A 20,588-nucleotide genomic window follows, 5' to 3' on the forward strand; every position below is an offset into this window, starting at 1 on the left:
CATTTTTATAACGAATTTACTGAAGCCCTTTGGTAAACACTTTGCGTATGCGTAATTTTTGGGAAGCACAAAAAAGAAGAAAACACCCAAATGTTTCTTGATTAATAAAATTAAAATTGTTACTTTTTTGATGCCAATTGTATTTTGTACTTTTGGCAAATAATTAAAAAGAACAGATTGTTGTGTACAAAAATTCAGTCTACTTGCTCTGTGATACTTAAACTTGGTCGTAGTGGTCGAGAACAAAATAATCTGCAACCATTTTAGTCCGGCCTTACACTTAAAATTTTGTTGAATTCCATGAATTCCCTTGCCTGTTACAGGTGATATAAAACTGGTCCTTTTTTTTCATAATCCTAGTGTAGTATAGTATTTTGCGCCGCAATACCAATAAGATACAAAAGTGTTTAAAGTTTTGAAATGTTTTTCTCCCAATTTGTTTTTATAGGACCATTCGTAAAGACCATTTTATGCTCGTACCAAATGCATAAACAGAGAACTGCAATTCGAAAGGGAAAACTCTCGCTCATTTCCCGATTTCACCACACTCATCGCACGATCTTCCGTCGCTCCTGCGCTCGTTCCGAAAGCTTTTCGAGGGAGGGGCGGAAAATGCGAGGAAAAGCCCGAAACGCACGATCCCTAAAGCTCGGGCAAGGCCTCTTGAATGGCACCGAGTTTCCACCAAAATACTTTCAGTTGCGAGCGGACCTCTGCACGGAGTGGAACAAAATCTGAAAGGCAAAGAGTACAGTCCGCGGAAAACGTACAATTAATAGAAGCAAGAAGCAATATATATAATCTAATTTTTCTCATATATACCCTACATATATTTCGTATATATGTATCAGTGTACCAAAAGTTGTTATACATAAAATAAATTGCGAAAGAAAGAAATACCATTATCAACTAAAAATAGTGACCGATTCTCAAAGGAATACAAATTTTAATAACGAAAGATCCCAAACGACGTGAACGAATTAATTATAAAATATAACCAAAAAGAGCCAACGCACGCATGTTCGAGTTAAGGGTTTAGAATACCGTCGACCGAAGACCGAACCGAAGATAGAACCCTCCCCCTCCCCCCGTAACCGATTGTGTGAGTGAGGGATCGAAGGATGACTTTCACTCGCCTCAAGACTCTTTCGCTGCTCGTGTGTGCTCTGCTGGCACTGAGTTTTCCCGGATATGTGAACGGCGCTACCAACAACAACAGCAACAAGAAGGGCTCGCAGCCAGTGGCTCCCGTTGAACCGGAGGCCGTGATCGAGGAGGTCAATGCCAAGCAGCTGGAGAAGCTCCTGGCCGACAAGGATTACGTGGCCGTCTTCTGGTGTAAGTTCCATGACGGTGTGACTGTGTGTGTGCGACCGATATAGTAAATGCAATTGGGTCCGGGCATCGTTCTTTTATTGTTAGCCGACCGGACTCGAAATAGTAACAGAGGCAGAAGCAGAGGCAGAATCAGAATCAGAAGCCATATTATATAAATTTTCGCTAGTGAAAATTCTAAAAATTCACATACAAATGAAAATATGTGAAAAATTCGTTGCTCGAAATGTCCGAGATTTTCATTCGGTTAATTTTTTATTTTTTTTCTCCTATTTTTTTTCTATTTCTTTATTTCCTCCCCATGTTGCCAGTAGTCTGTGTTGCCTTCCCCTTTTCTATATATTTCTTGTTCGTTTGTGCGCTATCTTTGCGATCTGTTTATGAGTAGAGAAATCTCTCTTGGCTGTGAGAAATTGCCATCGTCTCCGCCTCAGAGACCGAGGCAGCTTTTTATATTCTATGTTTTTTATCTTTTTTGGCGCAAACTTTTGGCACAAAAAGTACCTCTTACCAAAAAATTGCAGAATCTTAGTTCCTTCCAGTTGGCAACCGATTTCCTGCCATCTATTTTTGGGTCAGTAAAAAATGGTTTCCCATTGTTTCCTCTATAAATACTCAGCCGCTTGAATTTGATGGAAATAAGTCTTATAAACAAACTGCTAATGGTTCTACATAAAGTATCTTTAATCGCCTTAAAAATAGATTCGGCCTTTCTGCATTGTCCGCCAATGTCAAAGTTAATAAACAAGAAAGTGATCTTCGGATTGTAATATTCTCCTCTATATGTATGTCCTATTTTACCTACACATTTTCACGATGTGTTTCATTAGCATTGGCGGCAATTCCAAAAATAATTGTTGACAATGAAAATTCATATTTAAAATCCAAAAGCCTCAAGACCAATGCCTCTGGCAAACAAACGAAAATAATCATGGAGCATCTACGCAAATGGCGGATCATAATCAAATCAGAGATAGCTGAAATTTTAAATGAGTTCTATTGAGAAGCTATATGTGTTTATTGCTTCAAGTAAACGCTATTTATGTTATTGCACTGCACTGCGAAAACACACGGATCACGGATCGAATCGAGCTTCCTGTGGCAACGGAACCGATAGATTCATCGGGGTATACGAAACATCCTAGTCTGTTCCATGTCTTTGACCGCCCATTTAGCACCCGTAAATAGTTTCCCATTGGCTAACTTGCGATTACGTTTCAAATGGAAAGCCAAACACAATCGAAATGGGTGTTTACTCGGCGATGTATTAACGATTCCAATTCCTCTAGCAGTCTGCCGTTTAACCAACCAGAACATTTAAAGAGATGGTCTTTTGTCTGCTGCAATTCAGTTTCCCTAATAGTGGCCGCATGAATTTTATGAATTAATTTAGAAATTTTAGCATATTTGTTGGCAGTTGCTGCCGCATTAATAGCACCGAATTGGCCTGGCGCTGCTGTCATTTCATTCATTCATTCAGCCTTATTTTCCTCTGCGCAGACCGATGATGCATCCTGCATCTACTATAGGAATGAATAATCTGTGCGGCATTTGGTTCCACCTCTGCCAGGGCTTTGAGTTTTCAATTTTCAATTTTGAATTCGGATGTGGATGTGACTGTGACTGTGAATGTGAATGCTGTTATGCGCGTCATACGCAACAGTTGCCGATTGTCAATTGATGTTGGTATCTCTATTCTGCGATTTCAGATGCGCGTAGCTGCGTGACCTGTGATAAGGTTTTGGCGGAACTCGAGAAAATCGACGATGACACCGACTCCTTCGGTGTGGACTTTGTGAAAATCAACGACAAACGACTAGCCAAACAGTATGGCATCAAGAACTTCCCCGCCCTCACCTACTTCAGGTGAGTAACTGCCCATCGATCCTATAAGACAAGACCTAATCGACCCATGAAATCCCGGAAAAACGCAGGGAGAAGGAGCCCATCATCTACGATGGCGATCTCATGGACGAGGAGGGAGTGCTCGACTTCCTCACCTCCCTGGAGGCCATGGATCTGCCCGATCGCATCGAGGAGGTCAATGCCAAGATATTGGGCAAGATCATCGAGGACACCGACTTTGTAGCCGTTCTGTTCTGTAAGTGCGACTGACTTGATCCTAACTCATATACTTTATACTATACTTCTTCAAACGTTTACCACTCCGAACTGTCTTATTGTCGGAGATTTGAATTGATGATGTTCTATATTTCAAAGCAGTTGCAGTTTTTAGCGAACACAAACAGTTTAGCTCTCTTGTGACTAAAAATCATACAGCTAGGTATAGACTACAATCATATCTACCTATACTGTATATTCTGTAAATCAATTTCTTATGCGTATGTCTGTATCTCTCTTTATAAATACGTATATTATCTGTGACTAACCAAAGCTAAATGGCGGCATACTTAACATTCAATATTACTCTCTATATAAATATATCTCTTCCGGCGGTATTTTTCGCGCCAATTTACGTATGGACAATTTATCAAAGCAATATGTATTTTATCAAACGACTGCAGGTCCAGATCATGAAACATGCCCGCCCAGGGTTATGGGTAAGTTTTTCGTGAAAAATGATGGGAACCTCCAACCCTGCCCTCTCCTTCTAATCACTTTCAATTTTGAAACTTTGTTTCCCCCAAAAATAATTCATTGACAATACGTTCTACCCTATTCCACAATAATTTTCCCGATTCCAGTAATCCAAAAATGCTCACGAAAATATTCTTCCGCAATGCCCACGTTACGATATGTAAATATGTACTTTATAATTGGCTATATAACCCGAATAACCGAACAATCCAGTGTGTTGGGGCTTGCAAACATGGAACGATTGGGGAGGAACCATTTCAGGAAAATTACGCACAGCGGGTAGGAGATTATGAGATTCAAGTTGATGGTACATGAACAAACAAATTGAGATCTATATTCGTTTGGAAATCTCTAATCTGCTAATCTCTTCGGAGGCCAAAGTTAACGTCGATGGCCTGGGGAAAGGACAAATGCTTGAATAGTAATTCTTAGTAATTCTTCTGTTTGAAAAACAAGGTTTCTTATTTTCGCGTTCGCTATCGACGAAGGCAGACACACATATTACGTATACGTATAATAATAAACATTACAACAACAGAAGCGTTGCAGATGAATGTCTGGGCTCGGCGCCAGATTATGTTTTTGTCGCCGCGGCATCTCCAATCCCAAAACCCTGTGATATGGCGATTAACAGAATGATATATATCGGAGTATAAAATACTAGAAATTCTGGAGGAAAACCTCTGGTGAGATAGAAGAATGTGATGGGTGGCCTTGGATAAATTATGGAATAAAAGCAGGAATTTACCTATCGAAAAACATAAATCCAATACTTGCAGATAATGTGGCTATATACGACTACACACGCACACACACGGGAGTCGATGTCTTGGCCAACAACAAAGTATTTGCTGCTGTCCGTCTCTTTCCGACACAGCCACCTACAATTTTGGTGTTAAAAATAGAAAACTCAAGCAGTTGGTCGGCCAACAAAATGATTTTTTCGCTGCTCTTGTTGCTGCTGTTATTTTTGCTTAATTCTGAAACAACTAACTATAGAGTGGGCATGTGTGGGAATATATCTGCAGTATCCGCTACACTATCTATAGGTATTTTTATCAAACGCAGACAGCGTACGAAAAACAAAAAGGTCTTCCTAATGCATTGATGCGAACAGCATGTAGGTGAGACACTACAAGAAATTGTGGCCCATTGTGGCTCGCTCCGCCCCTGTCTATAGGCTATAGACCATAGACTAGAGACTACAGACTATGCCCCCCCTGCAATTGAGTTTGTATCCATCAGGGGCTGCGGACAGACAGCACTTTTAATTGCTTTTGCATACAGCAATACATCAACATGGCGGACACGAGCCGGCAATGCATGGTTATGGGCAGAGATCTTTAGTTGTCGCAGCCAAATGCTGATTTACATAATATACAAATGCGAATAGCCGCACATGCATGTAGCACTCTGTGTGTGCTTGGCCCGACTGACTTGCACTATTTTTAGTTAAATGCAACATTTGCCCATGTCTGCGGCAGGGCCAAAAATTGGTCAGGCTGTCAGTGGGAAAGTCGGAGGCTCATAAACATGTTTCAAATTCTGCATTTGTGCAGTAAATTATGAGCAATTTTCTTAGGAAAATGTGCACTGGCCTTGTCACCTTGGCGACACCCACTCAGCCGGTCAACCAAAAAAATTATTATTATCGTAGGGGGATGGATTTTAAGTGCTACCGCCGGCTAACTGCATTCGGTGCAAGGTGCCGTGATTGGTTGCCATAAACATGTGGCCAGTCATGTGGCACCGAAAAACACTGACAAGTTCACCGACGGACCCACAGAAATAAATATTACGTATACGCAGCGTCAGGCAGAAAAGCGAAAGCTTGCGGAGAGCACACGAATTTACGAATGTGGCAAGCAAGGCGCAATGTGATAGGGGAATAGGTGTGGGGGAGGAGAGAGCTTTTCTCTTCTATTCTACCACATTTGAATTTTCATTTGTATTTTCTCTACCAAGACCAGAAGAGCATTTTGCAACAGGTTGCACGCAGACAGGCAGGGATGCTGTAAACAAATTGTGTAAATAAACGAATCGCCTGGGGAATGATTGGGTAACTCTGCACTCTAATGGAATTCCATGGCCCTTGCATGCACTCACCTCTGTCTGAGATGGCTCTTGAAAAAATAACCCCACAACTTACGGCCGCACGAAACATAATCCCTGAATGTTCTACCAATCCGTGTAGCCCTGTTTTTACTTCCCTCCTCGCCTTCCGAGACGTTTGTTAGACGAGCCTAATTATCTATTGTTTGCCTGATTCTATGAAACCAACCAACCAATCAACCCACCAGACAAACAGCAATGCCGCAAGTGCGCCAAGGCCTTGCAGGAGCTGGAGAATATCGACGACGAAGCCGATCAGCTGGGCATCGGGTTTGTGAAAATACACGACGAGGCCTTGGCCGACGAGTACAATCTCGGCAATCTGCCGGCCCTGGTCTACTACCGCCACCAGACCCCGATCATATACGAAGGTACCGAACTACCCACACTTACCCCGAAACTCAGACCATCCGACACACGCATCCATATCAATCCCATGCTGAAATCGTGGTTACTCGCGTTGCTAATATCGAAACTGTGTCTCCAGGTGAACTTCAGCGGGAGGAGGACGTCTTGGAGTGGTTGGTGCAGAATAAGTCGACGGGCGACGAGGATGACGTGATTGAGGACGTCACTTCGAAGACGCTGTCGACGCTGATCAGCAATATCGACAACCTGGTTGTGCTATTCTGTATGTAGTTGGGAATTCTTGAGACAAGGTCGCGATAATCGAGTGCTATTAATCTGCAGATGATCATGGAAATGACGACTCGATGACCGTGTTGGAGGAGCTAGAGCAAATCGACGACGACTGCGACAAGCATGGCATTCAGTTTGTGAAAATCGACGATGCCAAGGCGGCAGCGGATTACGGAATCGAATCGGTACGATCTACCCAGAAAACCAGAAGTTGATTCGAATATATATATCGTTCGATCTGCAGATTCCGGCCATTGTTTACTTTGAAAAAGAAATTCCAAATGTGTACGACGGCGATCTCATGGACGAGGAGCAGATTCTGAAATGGTTGTTGGGCCAGTTGGAACGGGATGAGATCGAGGACGTCACCGACGAAATGCTCGACACAATGATCAAGGAAGGACGCGTCATTGCAGTGCTGTTCTGTAAATATTCACAATCCCCCAAAGGGCAAACCATTTCCTCACACGCTGTTTTCCAGACGACAACAACGACAAGAAGTCCCAGAAAGTGCTCGAAGAGCTCGAGAACATTGACGACGAGTGCGACGCTCTGGGCATCACTTTCGTGAAGATTGACAATCCCGAGGAGGCCGTTGAATATGGCATCAATAAAGTTCCTAAACTGATATACTTTGAAAAAGGCATTCCAACGATATACGAGGGCAATCTGGAGGACGAGGAGAAGCTCCTGAAATGGCTTACAGACCAAACGAGTTCCGATCAAATCGAGGACATCACCGACGAAATGTTGGATTTGATCATTGAGAAAATGCCCCACGTTGCCGTTCTCTTCTGTAAGTGATTTCAGGCCCCACACCTTATGTGACTTTGTGCCGGGACCCTTGCGCACTCTAATCGACTCGTAATCTCTGTTCATACTGTACAGTAGTACTCCTTGGTGTTGTATTTCTGGGGTGTCTGCAATCGTAATGTTAACCCACTGTCGAGTGCTCGACTTGCTTTTCAGTAATAACTTTCCAAAGCGCTTTATAAACCTATTAATCCAAACTAAACCAAAACAAGTAGATATCCTCCTCTTTTCGTACTGGTGACGATTGGTAGACCCTTGAAAAATATGTAGATTGTAGGTTTCAAGTTACAAGTTGAGCGAAACAGCAGTTTGTTGATCATTTTATTTCCTAGCTTATAACACTTTTGAGAATGTAATTGTAACACTATTGTAACATCATCTCCACAGACGACAAAGACCAAAAGAAATCACAGAAAATCCTCGCAGAATTGGAAAACATTGACGATGAGTGCGATCAGAATGATATTGCCTTTGTCAAGATCGATGATGACAAGGAGGCCAAAGAATGGGGTATCGATGAGATACCATCGATTGTACTCTTTGAACGTGGAATTCCACACATCTACGAGGGTGATCTGATGAAAGAGGATGAGCTGCTTGGCTGGTTGGTGCACCAGAAGCGCTATTCCGAAATTCCCGAGGTCACCGACGAGATGAAGGACAAATTGGTCGAGAACACCGAACACTTGGCGGTTATCTTCTGTGAGTAGCCCTATTAACGATTGTTTATATTGTGTTTTTCAATGAGATATATTCGCCCACAGACGACAAGGACGATAAGCAGGATATGCGCATCCTGAACGAACTGGAGAACATCGACGATGAGCTGGAGAAGGAGGGTATTGTCATCGTGCGCATCGATAATGCCGCCGAAGCCAAGGAATACGGTCTCGATCATTTGCCCGCCCTCATCTACTTCGAGAACAAGATCCCTGCTCTCTACGAGGGCGATCTGATGAACGAGGATGAGGTGCTCGAGTGGCTGTTGGTGCAAAAGAAGACGGCTACCATCGAGGAGGTCACCGATGAGATCCTGGTCAACCTGATCAACGAGCACGAATATGTCGTCGTCTTCTTCACCGGTCCCTGCGAACCCGGCGAGACCTGTGACCACACCCTGAACGCCCTGGAAAGTATCGACGACGAGCTGGACGAGGCTGGCATCATTTTTGTTACCACCGAGGATACCGGAGTCGCCAAGAAGTACAATGTCAAGACCTATCCACGCCTCGTGTTCTTCAGGAACCGCGATCCATTGCACTTCACCGGAGATTTGGACGACGAAGACGAAGTGTTGGCCTGGATTACCGACGACGAAACCCTCGAAATTCCCGGAAAAATTGAGGAGGTCAATGTGAAGATGCTGGACAAGATCTTGGCTGAAAACGATCACGTTGTCGTGTTCTTCTGTAAGAAAATAGATAGTTATAGATAGTATATCATTCTCACACTTTAATTTGTATCTGCAGATGCCGAGGGCGATAAGAAGGCCCAGAAGATCCTTAACGAGCTGGAGAACATCGATGACGAGTGCGAGGAAAAAGACATTGACTTTGTAAAGACATCCGACGATGATATTGATAAGGAATACGATCTGCCCGGTCTGCCGGCACTTGCATTTTATAGACATAAGTTTAGAACAATTTACACTGGTAAGTTTGATAATAATGAATAAGTGAAAGTGTTATACAAATATTATTTGGTTATAACTTTTTAAGGTGACCTGATGAAGGAAGAGGAAATTCTTGAGTGGGTTATTGACTTGCACGAGTCCACAGCTGACGTTATTGAATCTGTCGATCGTAAGACCCTGCAAGTTTTGATCAACGATGTTGAGCACCTGGCTGTGTTCTTCTGTAAGTAAATCATTCGTTTATCTAACGTGGATATTTAAAAAACATAAAACCTATTACAGATGACGATGAATGCGAATCGTGCTCTGATATCTTGGATGAATTGGAAAACATCGACGATGACACCGATAAGCACGGAATCCAATTTGTCAAATCCAATGACGTCAAGTTGGCCCATGAAATTGGCATTTTCGCATTCCCAGCTTTGGTCTACTACGAGACCGGCGTCCCGATTATGTATGATGGTATGATGAGGTCAATTGCTAATTGGATCAGCTTTAACTAACGATCTTCTCTCCTTCAGGTAATCTCAAAAATGAAAACCGTGTGCTGCAGTGGTTAGTCAATCAAAAGAGTAAGCTTCCCTTTTTCCAATGTGTTATCTGCTTTACAACTCACGCTCATAAGCCAAACTATCGCTACAAAGTCAATTGAGACAAAAAAGGTTCCATAAATCTTGAAAAGAGACATATCCAATATCATTTACCCGTTTCTTGCCCATAATGAAAGAACAAAACGTAATGATAATTTCTTATATAGGCAAAGATGACGACGCAAGTGATGAAAAAATTGTTAAATTGCGCTATCCCAAAGAAAGCGATGAGGATAAAAGAGAAAGATTAAAGCGTCTGCAGAATACGATACGAAATGAAAGATTACGACAAAAAAGAATACATGTTGATAACGGGGATGAGGATGAGGAGGATGAAACTGGGGAGAAAGATAAGGATAAGGACGACGAAGATGACGACGAGGAGGATAATGGGGATGACGAAGACGAGGACGACGAGGAGGATAATAATGGGGATGAAGAGGACGAGGATGACGAGGAGGATAATAATGGGGACGACGATGACGAGGACGATAATAATAAGGACGACGAGGACGAAAATGAGGACGACGAGGACGAAGAGGACAATAATGGGGACGACGAGGACGAAGACGAAAATAATGGGGACGACGAGGACGAAGACGATAATAATAAGGACGACGAGGACGAAGAGGACAATAATGAGGACGACGAGAACGAAGACGATAATGATAAGGACGACGAGGACGAAGAAGACAATAATGAGGACGACGAGGACGAAGAGGACCATAATGGGGAAGACGAGGACGAGGACGAAGACGATAATAATAACAATAATGAGGACGACGAGGACGAAGACGATAATGATAAGAACGACGAGGACGAAGACGATAATGATAAGGACGACGAGGACGAAGAGGACAATAATGGGGACGATGAGGACAAAGACGAAGAAGACAATAATGAGGACGACGAGGAAGAAGACGATAATGATAAGGACGACGAAGATGACGAAGACAATAATAAGGACGACGAGGACGAAGAGGACAATGATAAAGACGACGATGATGACGAAGACAATAATGGGGACGACGAGGACGAAGACGATGATGATAAGGACGACGACAATAACGATGACGATGACGAGGAAGATACTGAAGGGGACGAAGAAGACGAAGAAGAAGATATTAAGAGTAAGCCAAAGTACAGGCACACGGCCAAAGGTCGAACGATACATCGTCTTGCTGACCTTTGCTCAGGTCGGCTAATAGATGAAATAGGTAATACCTGAATGTGAGTTGCCATTGACGCACTAACTGAAGTTGTTCAATGTTTTGTCCAACCCGACTGAAATTCCGATCCCACTTTCACCCCACCTGAGCACTCACCCTTGTACACTTAGCAATGCCACAGAACACTCTACAAACTTTGACTACAGTTAATTTCATTGTCTATCTACAGACTTGGGGAAGAGGAAGTCAAATAGAAATGCATTTAAACAAGGTAACCACTCCACACTCACCAGATTTAAATATCTCTGTGCTGTGCGCCTAGCTTTTGTGCTAAAGCAACTGTCATGTGAGGGACAAACGCAATTGGGAACACAGTCCAGCCAAATTAACTATCCACACTCGTCAATGTTTGATCCTCTTGAATGTTTAATCCTACACCCGCAGCTTTATCCAGTTCTTAAGCCAGAGGTCTTTGGTACCCCAAAAGGCCTATTCAAAGAAATATTAAATCATACATAGCTGACACAATGTTTGAAATTATTTAAGCAAGGAAATTTATATTTTTTTTGTTTTTAAAAACGTAACTATTTCTGTAATGATACAAAAAATGTGTTAATACCTATTTTGTTTGATTTATAATTTACTTTCTCATAATACTTTAAGTAATCGTTATGTTTGTTCTACATATATTATTTAATAACGATCCTGCTGTTCCATGGAAAATATTTAAGCTTATAAACAAAAACAAGACCGAAAATTCGATCAAGTGAAACACAGTGAATTCACTGGCACTTAGTCGAAAACGAAATGTACAACGTGGGCTTAACTCGATATTCAATATGTTTAGTACAAATTAGAATCAAAATCCGAAACTTGTACAGTCAGCATCAAAAGCATTTTGTCAGTTAGTAGTTTTGAAATATAATTTAAAACTTCAAATTATATTTAAACAATCTCAAATCTCTTCCACTCATAAAGCACGCTTTTTACTCTAGAACAAAGAATCTATCAAGTCTGAATCTGAAAATAATGAAAATCAAATTGAAAATCGTACTAACTGCTGTTTTTCTCTCTCTCTCTCTGTGGAAATATCGGAGGTGTTTAAGAAAAGTGTTGAAAGCCAGTTAACGACTTATATTCTTAGTTCTAGCCTACAATGATGCACTTTTGTTGAAACCTTTTTTTGAATAACTTATCGTAACGAACCTTCTGTTGTTAGTGGACCAAAATAAAAAAAAACAAAAATCTATTTAAATTAAACAATCTGACAAAATGTTTTTGTTTGTTTGCTCACACAGATGACGAATGTTTCTATGTTGGATTGGGTCATGACGGCCATTCAGCTAAGCGCGGCAACAATTTCGTGCCCAACGATTACAAACCATTCCAATGCTGTCCAACCAAATTGGAGAAGTCAACGAAAGTTCCTAAGATGACGGCCCAGCGGATCGGACACAGCGAGGGAGATCAGGGCAAGCGTCCGATTGGCGGCGGCGGTAACTTCCAGTTTGCCGGTTCGGCATCCTCAACGACGGCCTCCGGGAAGTCCTCCAACAAGCCGGTGGTGAACAAGAAGCAGGCCAAGGCCAAGGCCACCAAGGACTCCAAGGACGACGACGATGATGATGATGAGGACGATGATGACAAGCCCCTGGTCAAGGTCTCGTATGCCAACAAGCGCTCGGGAGGAAGCAACAAGCCGCAGGCTGGCAAGAAGCCAGCTTCTAAGGATAACGACGACGAGTCCCAGGAAGTGGAGAAGGTATCCAAGCAGAAGTCGTCGAAGAAGTCCGGCAAGCTGAATGTGAAAACCGGTACGTAGGCCTAGGACAACCTCCACAACGTAGTCATTTAGCACTAGAAACAAGTCAAGACAAACTCAAACTCAAACTCAAACTCCATTTAAAGTCAAAACACTCATTGTCCTGTTTTTTGCCCTGATAATTTTGGATCATACTCAGACACACTCACGCACAATTTGGTCGTTACCTTATTTGTTTATTTCTCTTCTCTTTTCTCTCTCTTGTGTCTTGCAGGCATTAATTTTTTCCAAAATCGACTAAAAAATTTGTATGATATCATTTTTCAGGATATCTCACTGTGGGAGTAAGGCAACAGTTTAACTGAATGTGAAAAGCCACAGACAGTTAGATGTAGTGATTGTATGAGATTGAATGATATGCCATACTAAAGTAGCACGTATACGCACTGTTGTCAACCGATAAAACAATTACCAAACCAAAATCAAAGCCAAAACCAATACCAAAACCAAAACCAACTCAAACCTGTATAGCCATCAAAGAACCTTCAATGACAGGTTTCTATAATTAAATGTACATCATCTATGTGTGACTGCAAAAGACAACAACTATGACAAGAATCAACTGAATAACTGAATTCGTATGGCTGTGTGTCCGTTAAATGGGGTTTTCCCTCACACTAACCTTGAATCGTCTGGCACACTACTATTCTACCAGATACCCATTAATCCCCGGTGCCAGATCATATCATAGTCCACCGCATAATCGTTGTTCCACGTTAAAAAGAAGATCCACGGGTAGCAGAATCACACAAAAGCCTAAACAATTAAAAATTAATCAAGAAAAAACACCTACTAACTAAAACTTTGTTGATATTTTCGCTTAAACTATTTTCAAGATGGATCCCAGGATCCATAACTAAACTAAACCAAACATTTGTTGCATTTTGTCAACGGATTTCAACAAACTTTGTTCAAACTATAAGCAATTACTTCAACAAACAACTATCAAACTTCTGAGAACTTTCACTTGTATATTTAGTCAGCACACTTTGTTATTAACAAATCAATCGGCCATTGTCTTTTGTCAATAACAAACGTCTAAACTTTTTTGATACTACTTCTTTTTGTCACAATATACAATTTACATTTATGTAGTTAGTCTAATTTAAACAAGAGCCAAGCAGAGCAAAGCCAAAAACAAAACGAAACGAACAAACGGATAAAATATTTTTTGAAACAATTTACACCAGACAGTGCCAAACTGTTGACTATTTTAACTGAAACGTGTAACGATGAGAGCTTTCAACTGTTTTCGAAATAACAACACTATGAGCCGTAGGCCGATATATATTGTGTAACCAGAGCTTTTTTATCAGATATGTTGCAGCATACACGCCGTATACTTAATTTTGTTGTATATCTATGGAAACGAAAATCCAATCCAACATTTCTCGCTGAACAATGGCCTCGCATAAAATGTAGCTCGCCATTTCGTTTCATTTGTTTTCTTCTGAGAGCGATTTCTGTACCGCTCGCCGTTGTTTTTGTTATCGGTATTTGCAAAATACCGAATTATAAATCTTTATCATTATGTTTTCTTAAGCTAAAGCTATCACTCTACACGCAATTGTAACTAAATCCAACATATATGTAAACAAATTTTGTTGAACAGCAGCTGTTAAGTCAGGATCAAGCGAATGTATTTGTGTAAAACTAATTTTCACCACTGAAAATTGTCAGATTGTAAGAATCAAACGCAAATCAAACTGAAATCACTTTTGTAAACATAATCTCTTGAACGAAAATGTAAGAATATTCAATAAAAACCATCCAACTCAATTTATTTAGGTTCTCTTATTGGTTGAAATTCAGAATTTCCTTGCCTTGAACAATTTCAAACACAAAGTCGTTAAATATGCCTAAAAAACCTATTTTAAAACAAAAACCCAAAGATGTATTTCATGTCAAAAGCAACTTTCCCCCTGAAAAGATTCGTGTTATTTTGAGTCATAGGCAACCAAATGTTGCCATTAATTATGACCTGGTGGGGATTTGGCAAATTGCCCATTTCGAATTTCTTTTGGGCGGGGGTGAAAATAAACAAAGCGATCATTAATTTTGTATACACATTCAAGAATAAAGCTGATGATTGATTGACAAACTGCAGCCAACAGGTATGTGCCACCAAATGGAAAGCTCACACATTTCTTCTTTGAATAAAAACATGATGATCCTCTAACGACAGTCTAACATTCTACACATAGGTAACATTGCCAGCAATCAGGACGTCTTCAACTGGATACTCGAACAGAAGGCCGACCAAAGCATTCAGCTAATTGATCGTGATCAACTCTTCGAGTATATAGGCACCAAAGACTTTTTAGCGGTTGTTTTTTGTAAGTATAACATGCGGACAGTGTCTTAGGTAAAAGCTAAGGAATCTAGGAGTACTTTTCATATACACTCTTGTTAAATCGCGCCCACTAAAAACTGTAACTGCCCAAAAAAAAAAACAAGCAAAATTATAATTTCTATAAGATAAGATTTAAAAGAAATCTAAATAGTATATAATGGCTAATGCGACTGGAATATCGTTTGTGATTGCAGACAAGGAAGATGATCCCGACTCGCCACGAGTGCTACGGCACATCGAACTAATCGACGATGAGGCTGCCGAATATGGCATTTATATAGTGAAAATGCACGACAAACTGATGGCCAAGAAGTACGGATATAGGAATCCTCCCGGTCTAACTTATTTCCGGAAGGGCAAGTACATCAATTACGATGGCGACATCGACGACGAGGAGGAGGTACTCGACTGGCTGACCAGTCCGGCCAACATGGAGATGACCGATCACATCGAACAGGTCAACCGCAAGATGTTCGAGAAGATTCGCAAGAACTCCGACTATGTGGCCGTGATATTCTGTAAGTTCCGAGTGTTTAGATCAGTGATGGCCAGCAGAGGCAGCGCGCACGGCCCATGGGATAAGCAGTTTCTCTGCCGCTGCGCTGACAGCGTTTCGACGCACACGTACGCTGTAAAGCATGTGCTGTTTCTGCTAGCCACCACTGGTTTAGATTAATATGGGATTATAATGAACCTATGTCTAACCTAACCTCAGATAGCGATGAGTGCAAGCAGTGTCCTCGCGTCCTGGCCGAGGTGGAGCACATTGACGACGAGGCGGACAAGGCGGGCATAGACTTTGTCAAGATCGACGACAAGCAAATGGCCAAGGAGTACGGAGTGTTTGCGCTGCCCGCCATTGTCTTTTTCAAGCCCACTTCCAAGGAACCAGTTATATACGCCGGTAAGAGAGCTGAGGATAATCTAAGGAATCTTTATACAATCTCGCCCCTTTCCAGGTGATCTTTACGAAGAAGAACAGATCCTTACTTGGCTGATCACGCAAAAGGATCCAAGTGGAGATGTTATCGAAGATCTCGAAGGCGAAAGACTCGTTCATCTGATCGAAGAGTCCGGCTCCATAGCCGTGTACTTTTGTAAGTTTGCAGCCGGAAGCACCCACTGATTTAACTGATGAATACTCAATATCTCTGAGGAACCAGGTTTTCATTGCTGCAATCGGTTTGGTGATCCCAATTCGCACAAAGTACAATGTCCAAATTGCTGTTCATTCAAAAACATTGTGTCGAAAATTAACATTTGTTACATTCGAGTCTCAAGTACTTTTGTGCAGAATGGATGGTCACGCTTTTGCGCAAACAGTTTGCAGCAAACTCTGTGTTATTGTAGTTAACCAATTAGATCAATCTAGTTTAAGCCTCTTATCAGCGCTCTCTGTGTATCTAACCGAACAAGACTTTATTTATATTTCTATCTACGACGTTGCTCTCTGAAATCTCTGAATTCAAACCGAACCACACAAAACCAAACGTAGGGAACAAGACCAAGTGCGACATTTGCAATTCGAAAGCGGCGCGCAAGGCGCGTCTGAAAAAGGAGCGAGATCAGCACCAGCAGGAGGGCGGAGCAGCCAGCGCCGCTGCCGCCTTCGGCAGTGAGGCAGATCCCTCCGAGGCGGCCGCTGGTGGGGCGGAGGACGCAACGGGTCAAGGGTCAGGTTCCGAGGGGGAGCCGGCATCCCCGGCCGCTGCAGCTGCTCCACCGGATGCATCGACCGGCAAGCAAGAGGATGGTAGCCCACCTTTCTGTATAGAACTCGTGCAACTGGAATGAGTCCAAGAATGTTTAACCACATAACCCAGCACAGCCAGAAACACTGTACACCCCACACACACTCTCCACCTTGTACAGCGAATGTATAAACCCCGAAAGAACTTAGAAACTCGCACTATCTTTCTGTTGCTCTGACTCTTTCTCTATATCTCTGTCACACCCGAAACCTTCTTTGTATTCTCAACGTTAGATGTTCACTCCCAGAATCCCGATTAGTTTCTTTCCTTTATATTCTGTTCTGTGTACCAGCCTGATCCAATCGTAATTACTGATTCCACTGAAAGTTAACCTTAGTTTTTGGAATCAGTACTTATGAAATGTACTATATAGTTGTTTGCCATCTCATATTCCCCCCCAACTTCTGCTGTGCTTCAGTTCACATACGTGTAGTGCTTGCTGTAGTACCCTGTATTGTCCCTCATCCCGTTTAGTGCTTGTTGAATAATTAGATATTCCCCAAACCCACTTTGACAACCAGATGCGGATGGCTGTGAGCAGTGCACCAAGGTGCTGGAGGAGCTGGAAAACATTGACGACGACTGCGACAAACACGGCATTACCTTTGTGAAGACCAGAGACTTTTCGGTGGCCGATGGCTACGGGGTGCACGAGTATCCGGCTTTGGTCTACTTCGAGGGAGGAATACCCAACGTCTTTGAGGGTAAGAGAGACCCCAAGTTCCTGGTAACTGGATATTAAAGAGAGATTCCCCCAGGCGAACTGAGCGAGGAGGAGGAGGTGCTCCAGTGGCTAATCACACAGAAGACCGAGGATCGCATCGAGCTCATCACACGCCAAATGCTTGAGACCATGGTGGAGGAGACCCAGTACCTAGCCGTGTACTTCTGTGAGTAGCTCTCGACTCGATTGGTCACACTTGTTTCCCATGATACTCACTTTCTCATGATCTCACACATTCTGAATTGTTATATCCCCCGCCCCAAAAACCACAAAAACTTATCCCTGACTTATACCGATACCTGTACCTCAACCGTACCGTCCTCAGTGCCGCCTGAGCGCAATGGGAAGCAACCCGCTTTCTGCCGCAGTTTCTGCTCCCCCTCTAGTCTTAAAGAAAGCAACCTGACCACCACCAAATCCACAAAACACTCATCCAGCCAATTCGTACAAAACTACATCTCACGTAAAAGAAAACGTATCGAAAAACAAGGTATTCCTTCCGTATTCCACGTGCACCAAAAATAAGCAACTCAAGCCCTAACCACGTCTAACCCTCCACCGGAGCTCTGTTCAATGTCCAGAATTGATTCTTGACTGCACTTAACTGCCAGGCTTCCATCGTATTACGACCAAACTAAATTGGATTTCTACATGTCTTTCGTTCGCTGTTAATGAAATATTTGAGTTCATAAAAAGGATCAAATTTAATATCGAAAAGTCCGGAATTCACTGGAATTTAGTTTGGACGGGAATACCTTTTTGTTACGGCGTTTTCTTTGCCTCTCACACTATCGCTAACCGATTCTTAAGCTTGGCACTAAATTCTAAGTACTTATGTTTGCCGGATAACTGACTTGCTTTCTGTTTTTGGCAGACAAAATCAACTGCAACATATGCGATCAGATATTGGAGGGCTTGGAACTGATCGATGACGAATGCGATGTGTTTGGAATTCATATGGTCAAGATACAGGATCCTCAGCTGGCCAAGCGTTACTCGATCAAGACCTTCCCGGCTCTGGTTTATTTCAGGTAAATGTCTTATATGTTGAGTGTAACTTTTGCTAACTTAATATATTATGTAGAAATGGAAATCCTTTGCTGTTTGAGGGCGACCTGCAAAACGAGCAGTCAGTACTGGAATGGCTAATCGATGATGATAACCGTGAGTTGGCCGATGAAATCGAGGAGGTCAACGAGCGCATGTTGGAACGTCTGATGGCCGAGTCCACCCTTTTGGTGGTTTTCTTTTGTAAGTACTGTCCTTGAGGAAATAAAAGAGTGATTCTAAAGACTCTACCCCTTCTGCGCTTAGATGATGATGACTGTGCCGAGTGCGAGGAGATTTTGGAAGAGTTGGAGGAGATCGATGGCGAAGCCGATATGTTTGGCATTGACTTTGTTAAGATTGCCAGTATGCAGGCAGCCAAAACATACGAAATTGTCAATATACCTTCCCTGGTATATTTCCGGTAAGTTTTACTTTTACTTTAAGATTTAAGAAATTTTTATATCATGTATAATAATTTAGAAAACAAGTGCCAGTCCTGTATGATGGAGATTTGCACCAACACGATAAGGTGATTACTTGGTTGACATCACAGGATGTGTTCGAAATCAAAAACGAAATAGAAGAAGTTAACCGCAAAATGCTTGACAAACTACTGGAAGAGAACGAGTTCTTGGCTGTGTTCTTCTGTGAGTGAAACTAAATTATTTTTAAGAATTCTCTTTAATAACTTTTAATCTAAATCAATTTAGATGAACACAATCAGCCGGACAGTACTGCAGCTCTGGAGAAACTGGAGAATATTGACAGCGAGACAGATAATCTGGATATAACATTTGTTAAGATGGCCGACTCGCGATATGCCAAGAAGTGGGGCGTCACCAAGCTGCCGGCGATGGTCTACTTCCGCCGTCGCTTTCCCAGTATCTACAGGGGTAAGCTAAGAACTTTGAGAAGAAAAGAAGATTCCATATAACACCATACCACTAATCCTTCCAGGCGACCTTCTATCCGAGGACGAGGTGCTGGAGTGGCTGCGCAAGAACCGCTTCCGCCAGCCCGAGCTGAACATATTTATGTATGCCCTGATTGCCCTGGCGGTAGCCTTTGTGATCTACACAGCCTTCCTGCTGCAGTGCTTCAAGCCGGCGCCACCACCTCCTGTCCAACACCCCAAGCAGTCGTGAATGGGTTGGGCCAGGGAGGAGATTATTGGAATTGGAAGCAAGTACTGAATCATGTTGAATGGCTGTCAACTGCAATGGAGGGTTTTCGAGAGGACACACAAGAAGAGAGCAAACCAAACTTGAAATGATTATCCAAAGTCACAATAACATTAAACTGTCATCCAATCGTCTAAATTAGACGCCTATAAAATCCCGTGCTCCATTGTTTTCGAAGATACTTTTGAGACAGCCCGATGACTTCAACAATCTCTGAAACTTCCATAAATATCAAAACTCATGTATTGCATATTCACATTAATATCAAATTCATTTGTCTTCACACCCGTGTACATCATGAAAAAATAAATTAAAGAAGAACAAACTCAAGTCATAGTAATTACTTTAAATTTAAATGCCATAATATTGTGTAATAAATGCCAATGATAATTTTTACAGTAAAACATTTACGGCTTATAATACTTAATAAACTAATGGATGATGTACTCAACATTTATTTTCAACAAGTTATGACTATCTCTGCTTTATAGGTATGAAATGATCCAATTGGTGGATCAAGTGGGAATCTTTATATATATCAGATGGCTATTACGTGGTTAACCAATATCCTTTTTCGCATATGGCATCCGCTAAAGAGCTTAGAAAGTATAGTATCCTGAAAGGTAGTTACTTTCCTTTAAAAAGAATGTGTGGAATATTTAAAGTTGTTTGATTGCCAAGATCTACAAATTCATTGTTATATCCACTTGCATTGTAAAACATTTAGGGCTTTATGTATTCAATAAATTATTAAAAGATATTCTACGAATGATTTATTTCACAATTTCCCCCGCCCACTCACAGATAGTCACCCC

The 20,588-nt window shown here is 42.0% G+C and overlaps 1 protein-coding gene across 12 annotated transcripts; it reads left to right on the plus strand.

Moving 5' to 3' along the window:
• Positions 1 to 682: 682 nt before the first annotated feature.
• On the plus strand, positions 683 to 20,230 carry hlk (hulk). 12 transcript variants are annotated; one of them, XM_017148347.3, is made up of 27 exons: positions 683 to 1,338; positions 3,045 to 3,201; positions 3,270 to 3,436; positions 3,861 to 3,896; positions 6,234 to 6,416; positions 6,533 to 6,676; positions 6,736 to 6,869; positions 6,929 to 7,109; positions 7,166 to 7,480; positions 7,885 to 8,199; positions 8,262 to 8,906; positions 8,967 to 9,149; positions 9,216 to 9,353; positions 9,413 to 9,595; positions 14,919 to 15,050; positions 15,262 to 15,585; positions 15,783 to 15,971; positions 16,027 to 16,164; positions 16,563 to 16,820; positions 17,340 to 17,522; positions 17,577 to 17,708; positions 18,417 to 18,573; positions 18,627 to 18,793; positions 18,857 to 19,013; positions 19,073 to 19,239; positions 19,303 to 19,485; positions 19,550 to 20,230. In XM_017148347.3, exons 1-27 carry the CDS (start codon positions 1,122 to 1,124, stop codon positions 19,735 to 19,737), a joined length of 5,373 nt encoding a protein of 1,790 aa, XP_017003836.2. In that variant the 5' UTR covers positions 683 to 1,121; the 3' UTR covers positions 19,738 to 20,230. The 12 variants fall into 12 exon arrangements, with proteins under 12 accessions (XP_017003836.2, XP_070068547.1, XP_070068545.1 ...); XM_070212444.1 differs by lacking the exon at positions 16,563 to 16,820 and adding an exon at positions 17,868 to 18,032 and having other exon boundaries at positions 684 to 1,338; XM_017148339.3 differs by lacking the exon at positions 16,563 to 16,820 and having other exon boundaries at positions 684 to 1,338.
• Positions 20,231 to 20,588: the final 358 nt, after the last annotated feature.

Source organism: Drosophila takahashii, chromosome 2R (assembly GCF_030179915.1).
Source record: "Drosophila takahashii strain IR98-3 E-12201 chromosome 2R, DtakHiC1v2, whole genome shotgun sequence".
NCBI lineage: Eukaryota > Metazoa > Arthropoda > Insecta > Diptera > Drosophilidae > Drosophila > Drosophila takahashii.